The sequence below is a fragment of the Python bivittatus genome, unplaced genomic scaffold, assembly GCF_059951505.1.
Source record: "Python bivittatus isolate LINGU-HERP-01145 unplaced genomic scaffold, Pbiv_v1 ctg000160_np1212, whole genome shotgun sequence".
Classification (NCBI taxonomy): Eukaryota; Metazoa; Chordata; class Lepidosauria; order Squamata; family Pythonidae; genus Python; species Python bivittatus.
The window spans coordinates 1,596,774-1,619,049 of NW_028277076.1; the positions used below are offsets into that span (position 1 = coordinate 1,596,774).

General features: G+C 49.7%; 1 protein-coding gene across 9 annotated transcripts in view; it reads right to left on the bottom strand.

The window, feature by feature from the left end:
* The window catches only part of SPTAN1 (spectrin alpha, non-erythrocytic 1), a 45,521-nt gene that overhangs the window by 3,936 nt on the left and 19,309 nt on the right, over nt 1-22,276 (bottom strand). For 2 of the 9 annotated variants that reach the window (XM_007433742.4, XM_007433741.4), the window contains 38 exons: nt 21,962-22,166; nt 21,673-21,854; nt 21,253-21,496; nt 20,836-20,958; nt 20,400-20,617; nt 20,160-20,252; nt 19,868-20,002; nt 19,526-19,674; nt 17,648-17,707; nt 16,776-16,974; nt 16,182-16,286; nt 15,315-15,338; nt 14,888-14,923; nt 14,286-14,333; nt 13,803-13,894; nt 13,371-13,515; nt 13,100-13,281; nt 12,906-13,005; nt 12,152-12,349; nt 11,796-11,942; nt 11,033-11,136; nt 10,757-10,919; nt 10,002-10,016; nt 8,212-8,343; nt 7,550-7,687; nt 7,309-7,413; nt 6,919-7,127; nt 6,707-6,827; nt 6,042-6,163; nt 5,677-5,809; nt 5,185-5,283; nt 4,712-4,871; nt 4,409-4,485; nt 4,089-4,298; nt 3,472-3,768; nt 3,232-3,344; nt 2,650-2,667; nt 773-835 (listed from right to left, as the gene is read on the bottom strand). In XM_007433742.4, coding sequence (XP_007433804.1) covers nt 773-835; nt 2,650-2,667; nt 3,232-3,344; nt 3,472-3,768; nt 4,089-4,298; nt 4,409-4,485; nt 4,712-4,871; nt 5,185-5,283; nt 5,677-5,809; nt 6,042-6,163; nt 6,707-6,827; nt 6,919-7,127; nt 7,309-7,413; nt 7,550-7,687; nt 8,212-8,343; nt 10,002-10,016; nt 10,757-10,919; nt 11,033-11,136; nt 11,796-11,942; nt 12,152-12,349; nt 12,906-13,005; nt 13,100-13,281; nt 13,371-13,515; nt 13,803-13,894; nt 14,286-14,333; nt 14,888-14,923; nt 15,315-15,338; nt 16,182-16,286; nt 16,776-16,974; nt 17,648-17,707; nt 19,526-19,674; nt 19,868-20,002; nt 20,160-20,252; nt 20,400-20,617; nt 20,836-20,958; nt 21,253-21,496; nt 21,673-21,854; nt 21,962-22,166 — 4,964 coding nt within the window. The remainder of the gene's footprint in view (nt 1-772; nt 836-2,649; nt 2,668-3,231; nt 3,345-3,471; nt 3,769-4,088; nt 4,299-4,408; nt 4,486-4,711; nt 4,872-5,184; nt 5,284-5,676; nt 5,810-6,041; nt 6,164-6,706; nt 6,828-6,918; nt 7,128-7,308; nt 7,414-7,549; nt 7,688-8,211; nt 8,344-10,001; nt 10,017-10,756; nt 10,920-11,032; nt 11,137-11,795; nt 11,943-12,151; nt 12,350-12,905; nt 13,006-13,099; nt 13,282-13,370; nt 13,516-13,802; nt 13,895-14,285; nt 14,334-14,887; nt 14,924-15,314; nt 15,339-16,181; nt 16,287-16,775; nt 16,975-17,647; nt 17,708-19,525; nt 19,675-19,867; nt 20,003-20,159; nt 20,253-20,399; nt 20,618-20,835; nt 20,959-21,252; nt 21,497-21,672; nt 21,855-21,961; nt 22,167-22,276) is intronic. The other 7 variants (XM_025170207.2, XM_025170206.2, XM_025170208.2 and 4 more) reach the window with 7 other exon arrangements.

Here is a 22,276-nt window from a genome sequence, read left to right on the forward strand (position 1 = left end):
AAAAGACCCATCTTCCTGTTACTCTAAGGAGGGTTCCGTGAGGCTCAACTGTAATTTAAGGATGCTTTGTTCTTCCCCCCCCACAAATGACTAGTAAACACATGGCTTGGTTTTAAACTTTGGAAATTAACAAAAGCCAAAATTGGGAGCGGGGACTCTCAAAATCCAGATTAAATCCCAAAGCATTAACTTGGCAAACAGACCGCTCTTATGTCGCAGGGCAGCAAGTATTAGTTCTATTTTTGCTTAGAGCCCCTGCCCGGAAACATTTGCGGTGGAAGATCCCAACGGACACTTGGTGTGCAAAAACACGTCTCGGCTACTGTGTGGGCGAGCTTCACTTTCTTTGTGCCCCTGTGAAACCGGAGGATCTGGGTGGGGAAATGAGTTGGCATGCTCACCCCAACCGTATCTGCCCCTTCTACAACCTGGGGGCAGACTTTCCAGCCGCAAAATTCCTCTGGGTTCCAGAACGGATGCTAAATTTTATAGGTGAGTCTCGCTCGCAAAGGGTTAAGCTTCACAATCAGTGTGGTTGGTAAGAGGTCAAAAAGCAGTTACGTGGCGTATTTCTGGGCAGCACACAGTGGGCGAACGGGCAAAAATAACCTGTAACCCCACCCGCCTTTCTCCCCGCCAAAAGCATCTCACGGTAGTGATAGGTTAGTTAAAAGGAAAGTGAGCCTTTGGAATTAGGAGTGCGCGGTTAAAAAAAAAAAAGGAAAAAGGGAAACGAAAGAAAAACACAGCGAGGTAAGAAAAGAAGAAAAACCTTCCAGACAGATCATCCCCAACTTCATACTGATAGACGCGAACGACACGGCGGTACGCTATGCTATGCAAAGAAAAGAAACTGTGTGAAATTCCAAAAGAGGGGAGGGGAAACATGGGGGGCAGACACGCACACACAGTGCAAGGGAGCATGCGCCAACCCATGGTCAGGAGGGTCAGGAGCTGAGCCGGGCAAGGAGGGGGGCTGTTTCTGCCTCGTCTGCTGTGGCTGAGCTTACGCCACAGACACACAAGGAGGAAAATGAGACGTGCAACATCTCCAGGGGAGAGAAGGCAGAAAAAGGGGTTTGGGATCAGAGCCACCCTGTTCCTCCCCCGTCACTTGCTCAGAGGCCCCTCTTGGGTACCCCAAAGCCTCTCAGGCACAGCCCTTCCAGATCCACTCTGGTCTTTCCCTCTGGGTTCACTCAGTTATGGGTCCTCCTTTGCCACCCTGAGACACCCCCTGCCCCTTCAACGGCTCCTACCCAAAGGCCCCACTCGCACCTCTAGGCTAAACGTCTCGTATCAGGGGGTCTAGGTGGAAGATGTAAGGCCAGGGGAGGTTTTCCATCGCTCCTCACCCACCGTCTCTGTAATCTATGTGGGAATGACCTTGGGAGATGGGGCCCAGAGATGCTGCCTAGGGAACGGTCAGATAAGAGACGGCATAGCCCGCAGCTGGATAGCGGGTGGGGGAAGAGGCTCAGAAGAGACCCTCCCTGATTTCTCAGGGTGTAAAGGAGACGGGGAGAAAATTGTGCACTTTCAGCCTTGCAAGATTCTGTTAATGTAGCCTTACAATAAAGTAGAATTAGCTCATCTGGTTGTGTTTTCTGTTTGGTCTACCTGGGAAGGCTGGCACTCTCAGGTCCTTGTCTAGCCTAGCTGAGCTTTTGGGAGAGAGAGAGGAAACCTAGCCCTCTTCAGACTCAAAGCCATTCCCCCAAACAGAAAGAAACTTGGGAACAGGCATGACGGACACAGGGGACAAGATGTAACGAATGATTCAGTAACACCTTCTTCCTTCTGTTGTAACTGACAGCTGGAAACGCTGGCAGAGCTCTTATCCGTCTCTTTACTAGATGAAACTACCTGGCAACCTGATCCTCCAAGCAACAGACTCCATTCCAGTGACTCCACTGAATCGATCAGGCACTGGGTTGATTAACAGACCCTGGGGATGCTTAGACTGGGATCATGGCCTATAATGCTTGTCCAAGATCAACACTAAGTTTAAAAAAACACACACAGGAAACCATGGTTCCTTTATTTCCACTGGGGCAAAAAAAAAAAAAGTAAACAACTTAAGAGTCAAACCCACCACCCTGTAGTAGACAGGGAAGCAAACTGGTCAGGACGACTGAGACACAGAAAATGAACTCTGAAATCAGGTGATGTTGCCAACTAGCAATTCAAAAAAGAGGACAGGTCTGAGGGTTTTGCTCAGCGTGGGTTACTCCTCAAGGTGTCCACTCTGATTTGAATTGTACTAACAGGCAGGGAGTCAAGTGTCCGCTGAGGAAATAGAGGTCCTCAGTTCATCAAGTGGTATATAATGGAGGGAGGAAGCTCCACCAGGCTAGTCTGAGCTGAGCGTATTATGACAGGTCAACAAGGAACAAACAGAAAACACCACTACACTACTGTGGACAAAAAAGCTTGTGTATGTACATGTGCAGAGAGGGGAGATGGAGAGTCAGGACCTTGAGGTCTGTTTCTCAGGGCCTGTGAACTATTCCCAAATGCTTGACGAGGCCTCAGGCAGAATCCAGACATCGATGCCCAAACCAGATGGACTCTGATAACACAGCTGCCTCAAGCACAGCAGTGGCACCAAGAAACAAGAGCAATTGAAAAAGGGAAATTTATACTAACCCATCGAGCAGGTAGGTTCTGTAGAGTGTGACCGTTCAATCGTGGCATCACGGGAGGAAATACGGAACGGGAGAGCAGAGAGGAAGACAATGAGGAGAATAGATGTTAGTAAAAGGAGAGACTGTTTACAATTCAGCAACTTCTTAATTAAATTTGGGACTTTGATCTCACCCCCAATTTCCAAGCACATGCCACCCCTCCAAATAATGTATCATTATTGGATATCCATTCCACAAACACATGTGGAATCTAAATTAGGGAGATGTTTTTTCAAAGGCATCCCTAATCATTTTGGAAGTTCTGAAGATGACCACCAAATGGCTAAGGAAGAAGTTTCACCTTTAGAAGAAAAGCTATCAGCAAACCTCTCTCAGTCCTCTCCCTTAAGAAAATAAGAAGGGGCTTCCAGCAGAGGCTGAGGAACACCCAGTCATGCATGAAAACATTACACTGAGCCACAAGGTGGCTCCTTTGGCTTAGCGTGTTGTGTGAACCAGTCACTGAAGCCTGTCATTCCTGGTTTAAGGCAAACCCAGCTGATTAATTCCACAAGCCATGACTGGAAGCCCTGGAAGGCAGCACCTGGTCTCCTGAATCCACTGGTGGAAAGCGTTGGCGTGCTGAGCAAACTCCTGCCGCAGCTTGTCATTTTCCTCTTGCCTGCGCTGCTCCTTCTGGAGTTCTAATTCACGTTCCTGAAAAAGGACAGTGGAGCCACTGGGAGATTTCTGAAGGAAAGGTCTCTCCTAGACAGGCCGAGGAGACCATCTGAGGGTGAGGGGAGTTCCCTCTCCCCAAAAGAGATCAGGAACAGAGAATTACCTTGATTATTTTCTGCAAGTTCCTCCAGGTCTCCTCCAGGGCTTCCATCGTGAACCAGGTGTAAGGGTTGGAGGCCACGCGGAAGCTCTTGATCTGGCGGTCCAGCTCAGCCAGCTGGTTGAAGTCGGCCTGGGCAGAGCTGAGCGAGGAGCGGAAGGCGTCATGAGCTTCCCGCAGGGCCTTGATCTCTTCCAGCGAGTTGCAGCGGACAGGGTCGGTCAGGTCCTCTTCAGCGTTCTCAAACCAGCTGTTGAAAGCTGAGGCTTTCTTAGCAAAGGTCAGGAAGAGGTCCTCCACCTACAGAAGAAGGCAACCCCCAAACGTTCATTAAGGATCAGAGGCGAACAAACTAAGGACCCAGTTGTTCCATGCCAGGCTATGGAAGAAGAAACACTTCAAGACTTGCTGAAAGCTTTTTCCCTGGTCTCAAAGCGTACAACAGCTCTTCACTTCACACAGCTGAGGCCCCCATGGTAGCCCCCAACCTGCCAGATACGCTGGCCTACTTTGCTCCCTGTTCCCTGAATTTGATCTCCCAAGCCTTTTGCCCGATGCAGCGAAAGAGAGATTGGGAGGGCTGAAGGGTTGATTTGGGCGTCCCCAAAGGTGGCCCGCACCTTTCTGAAATGTTCCTGGGCCTCCAGGAGTTTCTTCTTCCGGGCTGCAGAGTTGGCCAGCAGCTGGTTCCAGCGCTTCATGAGCGAGGCGTGGCGAGCCTCGATAGCTTTGGACTGGATGTGTTTGGCGGCCAGCAGCTGGTCTTTCAGGGCCGTGATGTTGGCGATTCCTTCTTGCTGGAAGGCATGGAGACCAGCATCAAAGGTTTCCTAGGATGTGAGGAGAGGGAAGGTAAGGCTTGGTGCACGGAAACAAACCTGACTTGTTACAGCCTTGATGTGCCCTTGAGCCAAATACCCCTCCCTCCGCTGCCACACACCTGTTTGGTGAGAAGGGTCTGCACAGAAGAGAGGTCTCGTCCATAGTCGTCCGTCTTGAGGCTGTTCTCTTTCTCACCTAGGAGATGCACACACAGGCCCTGTTTTCACATCCCCACTTACATATCAGTAAAAAACCCAAACTCTTTCATTTCTCTGCAGACTTGGGTTTTCCTAATACGATGGCGAACTGTAGCTGGCGTTGAGAGAATCTGCCAGGACGCATCTTCCTTTCATCAGGTTTTCAACTGTTCCCACCCCTCTCCCAGGCCTGTCCCTCGCTTCTGTAGCGGAGCAGCTCGTACCTATCCAGGACTCCACCACGTCGGCTTTCCAGTTGAACTGGAGGAAGGCGGAGTTTTCATCTAATTTGGCCTTCCTCTGAGACGCTGCCCTCTCCAGGTCAGACACCTTGCCCTTCAGGCTCTTCATCTTGGCAGTGATGTTCTCCTCGTGGTGATTGTTCTGGGGGAAAAGGAGGAGAAACAGGGCCCGTTACTTGTGGCAAACTGGTTGATTTCCAGCCTGGTGGAAATTCTTTACCCAGTAAGGAAAGTGAAAGACATGTGGTGCCTGATCCAAAAAAAAAAAAAAAAATCTGCTGGATTTGGCACAGAGTGTGGAAAGAGACGGGCAAGGAAAAAGCCACTCTGCTCCACGTGACTTGGCAGGAGGAGAGGAAGTGGGAAGCTTCTGGCCACAAGCGACTTCTCCTTGTCTTGGAACCCAAACCCCAAGGGATGGTGAGCACGTAAAGGGGCTGTTGAGTTCTTCTCACCTTCTTGATCAGGTCCTCGCCGTTGGCACATACGTCATTCACTCGGTCCTTGTGCACGGTGAAATCGGTCTCAAACGCTTCGTGTTTCTTCAGCAGGCCCTGCAAAGAAAGGAAGTTGGCGAGACTGGACATCCAGCATTGAGTAATGGGAGACAATGCCGCCCAGAGTGAACAGTGTGTCGTCTACCACGCAGGGCTGCAGCCTGGAGAGAAAACCAGCTAGGCAGCCCTGAATGTCTTGGGGAAGGGCGAGATGGAATTGTAAGCTTTTCATATATCCATTCACTGCATTTATGCCTTTTGCCTCCTCTCTGAGAGTTCAAGCCGGCTTACATGAAAATCTCTCTTCATTTTACCCCCGTAACAACAAAACTGTCAGCTCTGGGATCAAGTCTCTGTTTGAACTGAGGTCCTCCTTACCCCAAGTCAACAATCCCACCACTCCACTGTTGATCTGGGGTTGCTCCAACAAACCTGGCATTTCTTGCTCACCTGTATAGCTGCAAGTGTATCTCCGTAGTCCTCGCTGGCCACAAGAGTCATCTTCTCGTTAATCCAGGCCTCCTCTTCTTCCACATTTGCCACAAACTGTTGATATTCAAGAGATTCCTCTAGCCGCTGACCGCTGGAACAGAACAACGCAGGAAAAATTAAGGGCTGTCCTGCACATCTTCGTTCCGTATCTCAAAAAGAAGGCATTGCCTCCCCTTTTCTCTCCTTCTTTGCTTCAGGTGTTTTCAAAGGCCGTGAGGCTCCCTGGTCCTTCCTTTACTGCTTCTTGTCTTTTCAAATTCTGCCATGGGATGATTTGATTCCTAGCTCAAGGAGGCCTGAAGGCCGCAACATCTGGGCCTTACCGTGCAGCTGCCAGGCGCTTCAGCTCTTGCCAGTGTTCCACAAACTGAGCCAATCGCTGCTGGATTTCCTCTTTTCCAATTGTGTTGTCATCAGACAACTTTTTCCCAGTGTCCAACACGCCCTGTCCAAGAAGCAGAATCACACAGTGGGGAGATGTGAAACACAGAGTGGTTTTTTTTCCTTGCGGAACGGTGGCTTCCAGATCCTTCATTTTAACACACTGTAATACTTTTTAAGAACTCAGACTCGTAAGCAACTTTGCTGGCATTCTCAACATAGTGAAGTACTTGAGCGACACTTAAAACAAAAGAACAAGAACAATCAGGTTTCATTAAGAATGAGGTTCAAAGCCTCATGCTGGGAAAAATGAAGTGGATTCGCTGAAGGCAAGATCTCAGTCTAAACGGGACTTCTTCATCTAGCCCAAACCTTGGTCCTGCAGTTTCATTTCTGTCCTCCAAGACTCACTAATTCTCCCCCCTCCCCATGGGTCCTCTGGCCTGTGATAAAATTTCCAATTTTGCAAAGTGGAACAGATTTTCAATCCCCTTTAGACTTCTGGGGATTGTTGGAATCCACGGCCAGTGGGGAAGACTGATAGGATTTTCATTCCAAGACAGCGTTCCCCTCGCCCTGCTTTCAAAGCCACCCCGCATGCCTCTACCTGGATCGCAGGTTCGTGTGCGGCTAATTCGGCTTCCAGGCGCTTGTGTTTCTTCCGCAAGTTCTGCACCCCGGTGAGGTCCCTGCCGTAATCTTCTGAGCTCACCAGCAATTTCTTCTCTCTGAGTATTGAAAGGGAAAAAGGAGGAGGTCAACAGAGGGTCCCCACGGGGATTGGGATTCTCTAAAGGGGCCAACACAGGAAGTCCGTACTTGATCCAGGACTCCTCGTCATCCATGTCTCGGAAGAACTGGTGCAAACGATGGGATTCGTTCAGTTTTGCCCGACGGGCAGCCGCCATGTTCTTGATGCGCTGGAAACGCCCGTTGATGGTGTCGCGCTTGTCCTTGACTTGGGAGGTATCAAAAGCACTGCTGGTCATCAGGCTGTCAGCTTGGCTGTTGAGGTCCTTCAGGCGATCCTAAAAGCAGACAGAAAAGAGGACCGCGTGAGACGTGAGGAGCAATCCAGGAAGGGCTCAACTTTTGTGGAAAATCGGATGTGGCCCTTGGCCAGACCCACATTATGCTGCAGTTAATCCATGGTTAATCAGCAGCCCTCATTTTAGATCAGCAGCATATTATCCCCCTGGGGATACCCACCTCATGGGCAGAGATGTCGGCTTCCAGCAACTGGTGCTTTTTCAGGAGATTGTTCACCGATGCCAGGTCCTTCCCGTAATCTTCAGACGCAAGGAGAGCTTCCACCTGCAAGAAGTGCAACATGCGAACTGAAGGTGGGCTTCTTTGCCACCACATTTCTCCGGGGGCCTCAAATGTTCAAACGTGTCCCAGGCCTCGATGCCCCAGAGTCCCAAGAAGGGGACAAAAGGAACAGAGTTACCTCTGAAAGCCAGAAGTCAAAATCTTTGATCCCAGTGTTGAAATTCTGCTGCTTGTTGGCCTCCTTCAGCTTCTGACTCTTCTCTGCTGATTTCTGCACAAGGAACTCCCACTGGTCAGCCAAGGCAGCTAAACGAGCCTGCCGACAGAAAAAAGAAAGGAACCTGGGTTCAGGCTGGCTGGGGAATTCTGGGAGTTGAGGTCCACACGTCTTAAAGTTAATAAGGTCGAGAAACCCTGCAGTAATCAATTGCTGCTATTGGTTGGCAGAAGTGTGGCTTTTGGAAACAGACCTTCCTGGCGATGGCCAGTTCTCTGCTGGGCTTCCCGTCCTAAAAAGCCATTTTCTCACCACCTAAATTCACCTAGGTGCTCCTAGCATAAAAGCACCAAGGGGCTGAGAGATCCGGTTTCTCAATTGCCCCTGCGGTTTCCTTGGATTTATATTTTTTGAAAGAGAAGAAACAGGGACATCCCTTTGCAGCCACACCAAGGAGCTCTCCAGAAGGACTGAGGATATGGCTTGAAAAGTCCAAATTAAGTTCCACTGGGCATAAAATCAAGGAAACCTCATGTCTCAAGTGAGATGCTTTGGTGGAAAAACCACCTTTTACTGAAAGAGTAAAAGCAGGGTGATCAAGGGCCCGAGAGGACAATTCCTACCTTCACCGCCTCTTCGCTGCCAGCACAGGCACCTCGGTCAATGAGGGAATTTCCAACATCGATGACACCGCGGATCCGATCCGCGTTGGCATGCAGCTCGGCTTCGAAGGCCTGGTGCTTCTGATGCTTACTCTGAAGGCAGCAAAAGAGCAACTATGAACCACGGGACGATGGCTCATTAAAGGGCTTTCAGAGGCAGGGAGAAGTTCAGTTGTTGATAGAACCGAGAGAGGATGAGGTTATTTCATCTGGAGTCACTCCAACTACAGACCTAAATCCCTGTCTATCTCCCCGAAGGGGGAAGCAGAGCAAGGTTTCTGCCTGCTCAGGAACAGGGGGAAAATTCACTTGCAAGGTATTGCTGAGCCTCTTGGTGTGGCAAGCAGCTGTGGTGCATGGACTTTGGAGCTCATGATATCCCAAGGATGAGGGGAATTGTAGCGCAACCCATCAGAAGGGCCCGGGGGGTGGGGGGGCAAAAGCTGCCTTGATTTCACATGTGAATAAAAGGAGGGTTTTGTGGTCATGAAAACTGAGGACAGCCAAGGGTCGCACATGGCAAATGCGTTGCTTGGCAGAGCGAGAGGGAGTAGAATCAAAAATGCAGGACGTGGGAGGGCGTTCAGCAGGATCTCCACCGCTTTATACTGCAAAACGACCTTTGCTGAACGCTATTGTCCCCTCATGCTCCCTGCTCCCTCATCGGCTACTTGGGAAGGGAGAGTCACTCTGAGCACAGCGCTTGACGGGGATCAAAAGACCAAGCCCCCCAGTTTTTCTGGGCAGCAGATGGTAACAAGATCCCCTTCACCCTTTACGGCAACACAAAAGGGAAAAATGGGAAAGGGGAAGGAAAGAGAAGAAGAACAAACGCAGTCATTGGCTGGGCTCACACGTCACAGTCCACAGAGTTGGGCTGTTTATGTGGCGCAAACGGGGCCATCGCCTTTTCTCCTGATTTGGTCTATTATGGGAACAGAGCCGCTCTCTTTTGTTAAGTTGGGTTAAGAGCACTGCGTGAACCCAGCCACTAGGTCAGAGTTAAGTGGAGACATCTGGCCAGACATTAGCCTCCCCCAGACTGAACGAGACCAGGGGTTGAAGGCGAGCTTGGCTTTTAGACCCCAAGGCTGATCAGCAAGGAAGGGGACCCAGTTCCATGTTGCTTCCTCTCCCCACTCCCAAGGGTGGCTATTCATCTCTTTTCTCTCAACCCTATCAACTTCTTGGCTGAATTAATGCGCCAACGGTTCTGGCCACCCTTCCCTAGTTCCCGTCCTGGGCATGGCTGGCCTGCCTCCAGGGAAGCAGCAGCAACGGGCTAGTTCTGCCTCCCTGGCCCCCTGCCCTCCAGAAGGCTGATGACCGTGCCAGTTGAGGATAACGGGAGTTGAAATCCAACACCTCTGAAGGTGCCAGATTGGGGAGAGCCCACTAAAAGAGGACTTTGAAAGACAGAGACAAGAGAAGGTTCAACTTGGTTTGCTCTCTGAAAAAAAAACAAAAACAGAAATGGGAGTGGGTGCAGGCAGGTCACCAACAAAATCAAGCACGTCATGCAGATCGTTGCTGCGAAATGAACAGGTTAATGGGGAGGAGGTACTACAAGAACAAAAAAAGACAGACGTCCATGTCACGGAGGGGAACGACAACGACAACCAAAAAAAAAAAGAAAAAATCACCGAGTGGTAAAAAAAAACGGAAGAATGATTGAACAAACGAGCGGATGAGTGGATGAAACAGACTTCAACACAAATGAAGCCAAATCAAGCTGGACTATTTGAACTTACCAGGAGTTTGGAAAGCTATAAGACAGACGGGAGAGAGAAGAACAGATCAGTGCAACTTCTGCTGATCCTGGATGGCTACTTTAATTTTGAGTCACTGAAATGACTTAAAAAAAAACAAAAACTGAAAAGCAGATTTAATTTCTGCACGTAGAGCTTGGCAGCAAGAAGGGTTGGCAAAGAGGAGTGCATTAGTTTGACTGGGAGGGGGAAGGCCTTGAAAGCGGGATCCTGAAGGCCAGGGCTGCTGAGTTGGTTCCAGGCAATCGCACCTTGGTTTCTGGTGCTCAGACAGCAAGCGTGAAAACTTGTTTGGAAGAATCCCAACGTTTGCCAAAGTATGCATATGCACACACAAACCCCTCTAGGAAACACAGGGGAAATTACCAGCTTCGTGGACATTACCCAGGAATGCTGATCCCTGGAGTGGGGGGGACAGAACGGAGCGGCATCACAAGCTGAGTGGGGAATTCTGGGAGTTGTAGTCCCAACACATATGCAGGGCCGACAAGGATGGACCATCAGGTCTCATGAGATCCCATCCAGTATTTCCAAAGCCCAAATATTTTAGGACTCGCAAACACCTCTACGACGTAAGGAAAGTCCTGCTCTCCTTAAATTTTCTCCCGCCTTGAGGCAGGAGTTCATTTCAGACACGTTCTGCCTCCTGGCTTACCCTAAGTCAGATTCTAAGAATCTCTCCTCACCAGCAACAACCCACCCCACGTCTTCCCGTTCGGGGACCCAATCGGGCTCACCTGAATATTGGTGGGGTCTTTGTACGATTCATCGCTCGCGGTCTGGAGTTTCTCGCTGATCCAGGCCTCTATTTCGTCCACATCCCGGCTGAACTGCTGGAGGGTTTGGGATTCTCCAAGTTTGGACCTCTTTTCGATCATCTGAGCTTTCAGCCGACGCCACCTACGAAGAAAGCATCGTCCTTTGCATCAGGAACCCTCAAGGGAACTGGCGACAAATCAAGGGCCCGATGAATGGTTCAGAACCCCCACAAGAAATCAACAGAGCCCACCAACCTGTCCAACACCTCGTGGCGTCTGTTGGCAATGACCCCTTTGGCATAGTGATCGGCAGCAATCAGCTGGTCAGCAAAAGACTGGAGGGCCGCGATCTTTTCCTCCTAAAGAAAATTAAGATGACGTGTTGGTTGGAAGTGACTTCCTTCATACCGAAGCAGGGAGCAACCCTTGCTTTGTGGAAGGGTCTGCATCGCTGCACTTCTCATGGCGCTTGGGGCAAAAGCTGCACTTCTCATGCTGGCTGGGGAATTCTGGGAGTTGAAGTCCACTCATCTTAAAGTGGCCAAGTTTGGACAACACTGGTCTAGGCATTGACAAACTGCCCTGGAAGTTGGCTCGGGAATATAAAGAAGAGCACAAAAGCTGTATTATCCTGACCCAGCACCTCAGTTAGTCTAACTCAGGGGACTGGCAGCAGCCTTTTAGGGCGTCTTTCTCGGCCCCGACTGGACAGGCCGAGGACTGAACTGGGCAGGTCTGCCAGGCAAACCGGCGCTCTAGCCGTAAGCTACAGCAATTCCTAGGCTCCTTCTCCCACAGGTAAGCTTCTTGGGAGCATCCTGCTGATCCCCGCTGGACTAGAGGCTTTGTCCAATATCTGCAAAGTGCTGTCTTTTTCCTGCTACAGACTCGATTGTGCGAAAGGTGCTATCCAGATGCTCATCTATTCCTTGGCTAGTTCCCCTCCCACACGGCTGAGTAAATGACATCCTCGCAAAGAAGCCCCTGCCCCTCTTCGAGACGCAGGTGCGCATCCCACCTGAACATTGATGGCCTTGTCAAAGTCTTCGTGCTTCTTGATGAGGGCCTCCACGCTGTCCAGAGAATCCCCCTTATCTTCGGTGTTTAAGAAAGCCTCCCGCGCGGCCATCCAGTTCTCCGCCTGTTCACAGTCTCGGTGGAAGAGCTAAATTGAAGGGAGGAACAAACGCGTAAGTGAAACGCGAGTGACATGTACCCAGTTTAGCCCCAGGGGGTGTGCCAGTCCCTCGGGGTGGCCATTTTTCTCATCTTATTCCACAACTAGGTGGGGAGCGACATGCCAGGAACTTGAATCCTGCTTGGTCACTTCTGCCACCCAGGGAGAGGGGCTGGGATTGAACCAAATGGGCATACCTGCAGCTCCAGACACTGGTCTAGCATCATTCGGCGCTGGACCCAGGCGTTTTCCAAGTCAGCCCTTTCCTGGTCGAGGATGTCCAGCTTCTCCTTGATCTCGGGGCTGGCATAGTGGCCGCGGGCCAGGAGCTGCTGCCCAAACTGCTCGAAGGCCTGGAACGTGCCAGCTCTGGCGTCTATTTCAGTGCGGTGCTCCTGGAAGAAGGCAAGAGGAGGAGGGGCTCGGGTGAGGGAGCCTTAGGAGCACTTCACGGAGGGGTTGTGGGGGGCAGGCAGGCGCTTTGACTCAGGCGAGAGGCACTGAGAACTTGGGGGGCAGATTTCTGGCTTTCCGCCACTCTGGTCATCCACAGAGACCCATCCACAGCCATGGGCACCGAAGCATTTAGGGAACCGCAAGACAGGTTTTGAAGCTAATCTCCAAAGGCCTCTGGGAACGGTAAAACGCTCAACCAAACAAAGGGAACCTGAATTTGTCCCCATCGGCTTTGTGTGGTTTGGGGCCAGCGGCCCTCCTTTAGCCTACTCGCTAAGGGATCCGATTGCTCCCACGAATTCCTTGGTGGAAAAATTGAATTAAAGGTAAAGAAATAGGAGACTAGTCTACCTCTAAGAAGCTGCAGAAAACAGACCTCAGCTATCTCTGCATAGACTAAAAGTGGGTCTGGGGTCTTCCCCCTGCAAGGAACCTTCAGCCCCTCTCCGCCTGCCAAGAGCCTCCCGAGATCTCTCTGCAGAGCTCTGGACATACTTGGTGTCTCTCCAATAAAGCCTCGGCTCCCGTCACGTCCTTGGCCAGCTCGTCGGAGGACACGAGCCCTCGGATTCCATTGATCCAAGACATCAGGTCCCTGGGCGAACAGAGGCAGAGCAACCCCGGTTACGTGGGCAGGTCCATGAGGAGCAGGGAGGGCCCCCCAAGACGCTGCCCAAACCTAAGCCCACCTGAAGTCGCTGAGGAAGCGCTGCAGGTCGTGGGACTCCCCCAGCTTCTCCTTGCGCTGGTTGGCCCGTTTCCCAAGGCTGTTCCAAGCCTGGTTCAGTTCCGTGCATTTTTCCTGGAGATCTTCCGATGACTCGGGGTGGGACTGGATCAGCCGTTCCGCTGTTTCCCCAAGGGAGTTCACCTGATGCAGAGAGACAGGAGGAGACGTTCAGAAGGGATGGAATGTTTTTGGCCCTGAAAGAGAGAGGCCTTTCTACTCTGCCCTCTAACCTTGTCACCGAGGGCTGCAAGGTCTCTCTCAAAGCCCTCGTGCTTGCGCTGCAGGGCCTGCACGCTTGCCAGGTCGTGCCCGTAGTTGTCCGTGTTGAGGGCTTGATTCTTTTCTTCAATCCATTCCTTTGTCTCGTCAGCATCTCTGGAATGTCACCATAATACCAATAAAAACCCTGCTGCTCTGACCTGCCCTTGGGCAGGTATCTGGACAGCAAACCTACGTGCATGAACATCAAAGCAAAACCGTTTCATCGGATCAGGTATCACTCCAAAGCTCAACTGGCACCAATCATGGTCTGTCAATTCTGGCTTGGCAGCTGACCATCACCAAGGGGGATCTGGCAGTTCAAAAACTGAACCGACCACTAAAGTTACAAGGGGACGCAGGTACCAGAAGAGGCAGCGGCTGGAAGCAGTGGCTCTCCTCACCTGTGGAATCGCTGGACCTCGTGGGCACTTCCCAACAGCTGGCTTCTCTCTTCAGCCAGCTGCTGCAGAGATCGCCAGCGCTCATTCAGTTCCTGGAGGACAGGAGAAATAAAGAACAGGATATATAAACCCCAGAATGTGCAGCAATGTCCTTTCCTAGGTCTTTAAAGGAATAATGCCTTAAGCCACAGGAAAAAAAAATTCCCAGAGGGAAATGTGCAATTATTGTACAATTGCATTCTTTCTAATTGTAAATTAGTATACTGAGTGCTCATCAAGTAAAATGGAGATGATAATCATAATAGAATTACTATACAGAAGAAAGTATTTTCTACATGCACTGCTGCTTCCAAATTAATTGACATGTTTTTAAAACCAAGGACTTCCTATGAGGTTTCAAACTAGATGGAACTTTGAAGGAAGAGAGAAAAGAAGATTTTCGAACCATTTCCATTCAAATACAGTGATGGAGCAGAAGCTTACCTTGATGGAGTTGAATGTTGCTACTGAGTGTACCATCAGTCTTGCGGACTGGAGACAGATGAATTGAAAACAAGAATTACCAAAACATGATCACATCAACTGCACAAAAACTATTTTTTTAAAAAAAAAGTTCCAATTTTTTAAAAACCTAAGTTCATGTTTTTCTAAATTAAAAGATATAAAGTTTACATATGAACTCCCACCCTTCCAATCCTCACAGTATAGGAAAAAAAATTAAATAGTTTTAAAAATGCTTAAGAAAAAGATATTCACTAGTGCACACCCCAAAGTAACTTTGTTATCCTAAATTAGTGACTGCCATTCATAGTGAACACACAAAGTAATCAATACTTTCAAGCAACCCGTAGTTCTTCAACATCATTTAGATCTTAACTAAAGCTTACATTCCCCCCACTCCTGTCATATGGGTAAGAGAGTTGTGTTTCATTTGAACTCAGTTTGGGACTGAACTGTTTTCCCCCATCCAAGAATTAAAATTTGGATGGTGTTTTAGGTAAAACCAGATGCATCCAAGAAAAACAAGGTTAAATAAGGAAATTCAGGCCCCACCCCAGTTAGAGTTATTTTCAAAGGGGACCTACCTTCCAAGGAGACGCCGTCTTGGAATCAGTTTCATCCTGTTTGAGAGAATTATCAGGGGGAAAAAAAAACAAACCTCAGAGCTCACCCAAATGAAGTCACAAACCTTGATTCTGAATTACTTTTTCAACATCTAGACTCAATTATGTAAAACAAACAAACAAAAAAAACCCCTCCTTTTTTCTTCCTCTCTTAGGGATATAATCAAGGCTGGTTCCCACTGACTTCCAAATAAATGCAACTTAGGTTGTGCTGACTGTCTTTTTGTATTCTGGACACGCACGACAATGTACAGATAAGATTGAGAGGATATTAAGGGGAAGGATCCTTCAAGGCCAATCTCTATTCTTCTCCCCTCCCTTTGTTTCTCCAGACCCCAATTTCCCCCCTTTCAAAAGCAAAGGACTAAATGTTTGAGGAGGTGCTTACCCGTGGCATCATTCCATAGACTTCCTAAAAAAACAGACAGATGTACACATAATTATTTCTGAATGAAAGCATCTACATTCCACAGAAAAGGAAACCAAGGAGAAGCCCATCATGCGTTTCAAAAAATGAGATAGGTCACACAAGCCTATTTCAAAAAACCATTCTCCCCAAAACAATAAGAGCAGCAAACTGGAAAAAAAATCAGCTGTAATTCAACTTCTTTGGAATTCCTAAAAGCAAATGGGTCACGTCAGTGCTTTTGACAATTGTACTGACACAGCAAAAAAGGTGTAGCAGATTTAACAAGCCTGCTTGTGAGAGGTTGTAAAAAAAATTAAGGAAATCCAGCTTCCAGTTTAAGGCTTCCCTGAGCGTGCTCCAAGATCAAGATGATAATTTTGTGCTGCCTGTGTTTTTATGGTGGATTTCATTTACATGTGGAAAAGTAATTGACTTGTACTACCTTTTTTAGGTATGAAGACCCAGGGATCATATCCTAAGAATCTAAAATTAAGACCTGCTAGTCAGCAGGTCACATGAGATCTCTGGAGGAGATCTCTGGAGGAAACTACATCAGAAGTGGTGCAAGGAGATTAGGTAGTTCCTAAAAAGTCTATCAGGGAAAAAAAACTACATCAAAGCTACTGAATGCATTTTCAAGAGTATCTAAACCACATTTCTTCAACTGGGTCTCTGCCAAATGTGCTGCACTAGGATATTTGTGATATCAGACAGCATAGCCGAGATGAGGAGAGTGACGGGAATTTCAGTCCAACACAACTGGGAGGCACCTGGCTGGAGAAACCAACCTAAACCCACTTGCAAATGGTAATACAGGGCAGGAAACTCCAAGGAACCCGAGCACACCTGCTGTTGCACTGCTTGGACCTCCTCAGCCATCAGACCTTCTGACTCCAAGTCATTTGCCACCTTGTTAATGTCCTTCAGACGAGACTCATTCGCTTTCAGATCCTGCATGGAGTAAACATACCCAGGGGATGAGTGTTCAGCCAGTGAGAAATACACCACCCTCAAAACAAGAGAAGCCCAGAACTGGATCAAGTGGGTCCATCCCACAGGAGAGTTCAGGGTCCCCAGGATTAGAGGGCCAGTAATACTACTAATACATTTCTTAATTACAAGTTGGGTTTCATTTGTATGTTGAGGACTGAGTTAGTCCCTCCAAGTGCTAGCTCTTTTACCTTGCCTAAGAGTCACTACTACACCCTTTAAAGGAGGCCTCCCCTAAATGTTGGCTGTTCCCAAAGAGAGGAGAACATGCCCTAAATCTCAGTGACCAGGTTCTTTGGGATGGACTTCCCTAAGAGGTCCCATCTTGCCATTCTTGTTTGCTTGGCACCTTCTCCATTTTGTTTCTGCATTGGAGACTGAGGGAAGGAATATGCTTCATGCCCCTCCACCCCCAGCTGTCATGCTGCCGCTGGGCAATTCATTACCCACCTTCTGGAAGTCATCAAACTTCTTCTGCAACACCTCCACCTGCTCGAGGTCGGCCCCCACCTCCTCGTTGGCGAGGGTGGTTTCCTTCTCATGGATCCACTGCTGCAGCTCATTGGCCTCCCGGAATAGCATGAACTTCTTGCAGCTCTTCTCCAGCATGTCTTTGCGTTTCTCTCCCAGTTCCAGAAGAGAGTGGTACCTGCAGGGCAGCAGGGAGGAAACCAACAGAGGGCCCTGTCAGAGGGCCCAACAGCAAGTGTCAGTGTCACAGCCACCCCACAGCCCCTCCGCCTGGGCTTGGGGCCTCATAGATGAGCTCCGCAACCAGAGAACCGCAACGTCCGAAGCCTCCACAATCACAGAAACCTCTAAATACGCACAGCAGACACAGCAACAAGATGCAGAAGCAGACTGCGGCTGAGAGAAAAGATGGGTTGGCGCAGCTCAGATGCCCCAGACTCCTTCCATACATAGCTTCATCCTCTGGCTCCGTTGCCCTAACCAGGTGGCCCCCAGATGTGACAGATCACCATGGTGGAGGGATTAGGGAAATTGCATTCCAGCACATCTGGAGAGCACCGGGCTGGGGGAAGCCAGCCCAGACCTAAAAGAATCTGGGTCCATGAGATTGTTTTGCTGTTTTACACCGAAGAGGCATTTGAGCCATTCAGAATTCTACGACAAATGGGAGACTGTTCTTTTTCAAACCCGGCTTGAAGAGCCCTTGGATTCAAGAGTGTGTGTCCAGCCAAAGGGAGGCCATTTTGAACTCGTCTAAGGGTGCTGCCCCAGACAGAAAAGCAGAAAACAGGGAAAGAGTGATCAGGCAACGTTGGAGACAGTGTGATTTAAGGAAGGCTAGGCCTACTCACAGTTCTTCGACCTGTTTCATACGCAGAGATACACTGCCGACCTCCTTAGTAATGAAAGTCCTGTACAGACAGAGAGGAATCACAGCAGAAAAAGCATGCACAAAATTAGTCTGATTAACAAAAACAAAGGAAGAGAAGGTCCATCTGACAAAACACAAAAGCCGGGTGACGGAAGAGGACAGTTCAAATGGGAAGAACGGGGGGGGGGGGGGACGACACACACACACACACACACACACACACACACCACGGCAGCGTGAAGAAGATTGGGGCATGATTATAGAGACCCTGTCGTACAGTTCGGTTCCAGTGAAGGGGCCGAGTCAAATTTATTTTACTTCTTTCCAATTTCAGTATATATGCTCCTCCTTCTACTCGTAAAATAGAAACCGCTTTGAAAAGTAACACAAATAGCTTAAATTGTTAGTGGTACAACTGGGGGGGCTTGGTAGAAAAGGAACATCTTAACCTCCCTTTTGAAAGCGTTAAGAGAAGAGAGGCTAAATGCTACTCCCAAAGGGAGGATGTGTGAGAGCTGGAGTCCTTCATTCTCTGGGAGACAGCAAAGCCCATGGTGCCAAATGACCAGGAGCAGATACAGGATCTCCTTTGGGCATCAGACTCCTGCTGGTGCCTTCCCTACTCAGCTTCCTCGCCTGCCAGCAGCCTTGGAGAGTACAGGTAGTCCCCAGATTAAGTACGTCCAGTTTACGGACAACCCATAGTTAAGAACGGAGTCGACTGTAGCAAAATTTGAGTTAAATACGCAACGGTTCAAGTTCATTGCACAATACTACTTATACAGTATCATACAATAATCCTGTTCTGGCTTACACACGAATTCGACTTATGGACAGACCTTGGAAATGGAACTCGGTCTTAAATTGGGAACTACCCGTACTGTTGAAAAGCTGAATGTTGGTGGATGATCAATGGTTTTGCTCTGCCAGTTCCACTTGGTTAGTTCCCCCAACCTCTTGTATATAAATGAGTATAAATTACATGTTCCAGCACTGAGCTCCGAAATACTAGCTTAGAGCATGCATTAGGAAGGGTGACTTATGGTAAAAGTGGATGACTTATGAGACACTGGATAAGTGCGGTTGGGAGCAGCATTTCTCAGCCTCAGCAACTCTAAGATGTGTGGGCTTCAGCTCCCAGAGTTCTCCAGCCAGCAAGGTGAGAAACACTGGTTTGGTGAATGAAGCAAGGAAGGTGGAGCCATTTCTTGGGGGAAATACCAAAACACAGCTCTACTCTGTCTTGTTACAGTCCTGCCACAAGCATTGGCCTTCTTGGTGTCATGGGAAGGTTTGTCCAGACTTGCCGCCTACCGCATATTCTCACGTGCTCAGAGACAGGAAGCTGATTCAGTTTCTTAGCTCACTTGCGTCGGAAGCTGGGTGCGTGTGTGTGGGTGTGTGTTGTATTTATTGATATCTCTGTATCTCAACAGGTGCAAACCAGGTTTTTTCTGCAAGAGAATGCCTCTTGCATCTCGGTAGCCCCACACAGGGACTGTACTGTACTTTGGGTGCTAGATTGAAGAAGAGGTCTTGATTCAGAAGAGCATGCTAAGAAAATGGGAGGCTGGGATTACCAGAACAGACGCTGCTGAAAAGTGGCAACAACACAGGCCACCAGGCAACACAAGAGAGGGTATGGTTTTAAAAAAAAAATGCTTGTTGGCACAGCTAATGGACGAGAAGCAGTCAGATCTAAGGTTAGGAAGGAAAGGATTAAAAATAAAGCGGAACGCGGGTGCTTCTCAATGGAACCAACTGTGGAAAACAGCAGGAGCCAGCCAGATAAACTAGGGAGCTGGTTAATCCTTCTCCAGCACTATGGTCCATTCCTAATCTGGCTAGGCAATCTTACTGGTGGTCGATCTGCTCCTGGCGCAAGGCGATGCTGCCCTGCTCGTCCAAGAGATTCTCGCGGGATGCTGACTGCGCGGGGTCCAGCTTCTTCACGTAAGCAGCCGGCACAAAGCCCTGACGGTCGTTCACTTCCACTTTCCACCAATCCTGCAGGGGGGTAGAAAACATCGAAAGGAATCAGCCTTGGTTTCGTCCTTGACCGACGCCAAAGAGCTGTTTTTCTGCACTACGGCGGCCGCCACGGACATCACCAAAAACACAGAAAGGGCAAAAAGGAAGGAGCTGGAACTGCTGGACGGTTCCGTGGCTGTTTTGGAATTCCGTCGGGTACAATTCTTACCTTGTTGGTGCTGTTCAGAAGAGTCAGAATATCCCCCTTCTTCATGGTGACTTCCCGAGGACTCTTCTCTTGATAATCGTAGAGGGCCAGGACCAGCTCTTTGCCTGTTTCATCGTCTGTAGGAGCTACTTGTTGCTGGAAAAGAGAAAGAGTTTCTTGGACCAGGTTCCAACTAAGAGCACCGTGAGATGGGTACCCTCTTCCCCTGGTGGCTGGAGCTACTGACCACCCCAGTTGAGAACTGGACCCTCAGAGTCAAGTCAGGGACCTGCGAGGGATGTCAGCTTCTTACCCGACAGGCCTGGGCCTGCTCCCGCAGGGCCTGAATGCTACTGCCGTAGGCGGAGAGATCGGACATCAGAGCTTCGTGCTTCTTGAGAAGAGCCTGAAAGGGCAAGTGCAAACGCATCTTTGGCACATCTCTCTTGAGCCACTGCGGTCTACTGACCAAGGCAGAAGTTCTCACGCAACAGCTTCCTCACATGCACGGCTGCTGTCTTGGGACGAAGCTTAGCCAGGCCCGGGAACGTACCTCGGCAGAGTCCTCATCCTTTCCGTAGTCGGTGCTACCCACAATGGGCTCCTTCTCCCTCATCCAAGACTCAGCCTCGTTGGCATCGGCGAAGTATTGCTGGGCCTGCAGAGAGTCTTCCAAATCCTGCCGGCGCTGGGAAGCCTTCCCTTTCAAGGACTCCCATTTCTGGTTGAGGTCGCCCAGTTTAACTTTCACATCTTCTGCCGCAAAATGGCCTAAGTCAGAAGAAATGCATCGTTCTGATAAGATTCGGAGATGGGAAGGCACGCGGCTCTCGCCCGCCAGCCTGGGCCAGAGAGGAGTTTCTCCGCGAGGGAGGTCCCAGCTGCCCCATTAGAAAATCAGCTAAAATGAGGAGGGGGCATAGCTCCCTGAGGCTGCCAGGGATAAAGCAGGGATGACTGGAACGGAAAAGACCCAGGAAGAGACGCACCTTCTTCCACCATGGAATTTCCTTTCTGAGTGACAGCTTTAATGCGGGGTTCGTGGCCAGCAATCTCCGCTTGCAAAGCTTGGTGCTTCTTTAGCAGGTTCTGGACCCCAATGAGGTCTTTGCCTGCAAAGAGAAGGGAGGGGCATTGTCATCATCGACCATTCCAAGGAAAACGGTTACAGTCCCTAAATAAAAGGAAAGATATGGGGTGCCACAATTCACATCAGTTAGTAAATACTCCTCTTATCCCTCTGCGAGGGAAGCTGTGTTCTTGCAGGGGGAAAACGGCACTGGATTCTCTAACCGGTAACGCCGTGCACAATGTGGCATCGCCACTCAAAACTAGCAACTGCTATCGATGTGTGTGGACAGGGAACACATCTTGCACTCTTCCAGGAGGGCCAACAGGGCACCAACCTCGGTTGGTAGAAGCTGCAATTGGTTCCTTCTCTCTGATCCAGGTTTCTTCATCTTCAATGTCGCGGAACAGCTGCTGAAGGCGGAGGGAATCAGCCAGTTTCTGCTTGCGTGTCACCATAGGTTCCTTCAGGGCTTCGTAGCGGGCCACCAAAGCCTCCTGCTTCTTCTTGATGTTGTCTGCATCGAAGTGCCCAGCCTCTTGGAACTGGCGAGCCTGGATGGTGATGCCGTCGATGCGGTCCTAAAAGAGGGGATTTGGCACGAGAGCTGAAGATCCACAGCGGCCACCTTGCAAGGACTCTCTCTCTATTTCAGTGCTAACTCCCACTGCAGCCCTCCTGTTGCCCTCCAACCACAACTGCTCTACTTCAAGGGTTGGGCAGGGGGGGAAAGGCTCGAGAAAGGGAGGGGCTGTACCTGGTGAGCAGCTACGTCTGCCTCCAGGAGGGCATGTTTCTTCTGCAGATTCTGAACGTTGGTCAGGTCTTTGCCATAATCATCAGAAGCCAGGTGACCTTCCACTTCATACAGCCACAGCTCAATGTCTTCCACGTTGCGGTTGAACTGCTGCTGCTGGTTGGCTTCACACAGCTTGATCCCTGAAAGGGGGAAGGGGAGAGTTGAGAGCTCTTGCACACTTTGGAAAGACTCCTAAGATGCCCTCACGCTCTCTGTCCTTCTCTCCCTCCGCTTAGCTGCCTTGTACCTTTCAGTTCAGTAGCTTCCAGCAGCTTCTTCCACAAGCTGATGACTTCGTTCATGCGAATGGCCACTTCGTCTGAGGCGTAATGTTTGACATCTGTCAGGTTTTGCCCGGCTTTCTCGAGGGCGTCGATGCGGCTCTGATTGGCCGAGAGCTCGGCTTCAAATGCCTGGTGTTTCTGGACCTTTCCTTGTAGGTTAGACGGGTCCTACAAAATGGAGGAGACCAAATCAACAGCTATTAGGTTAGCCTAACATTGGGTCTTGAGGATCATGCGGGACGGTGATTACAATGGTAAGAGGACAGCAAAAGCAGCAT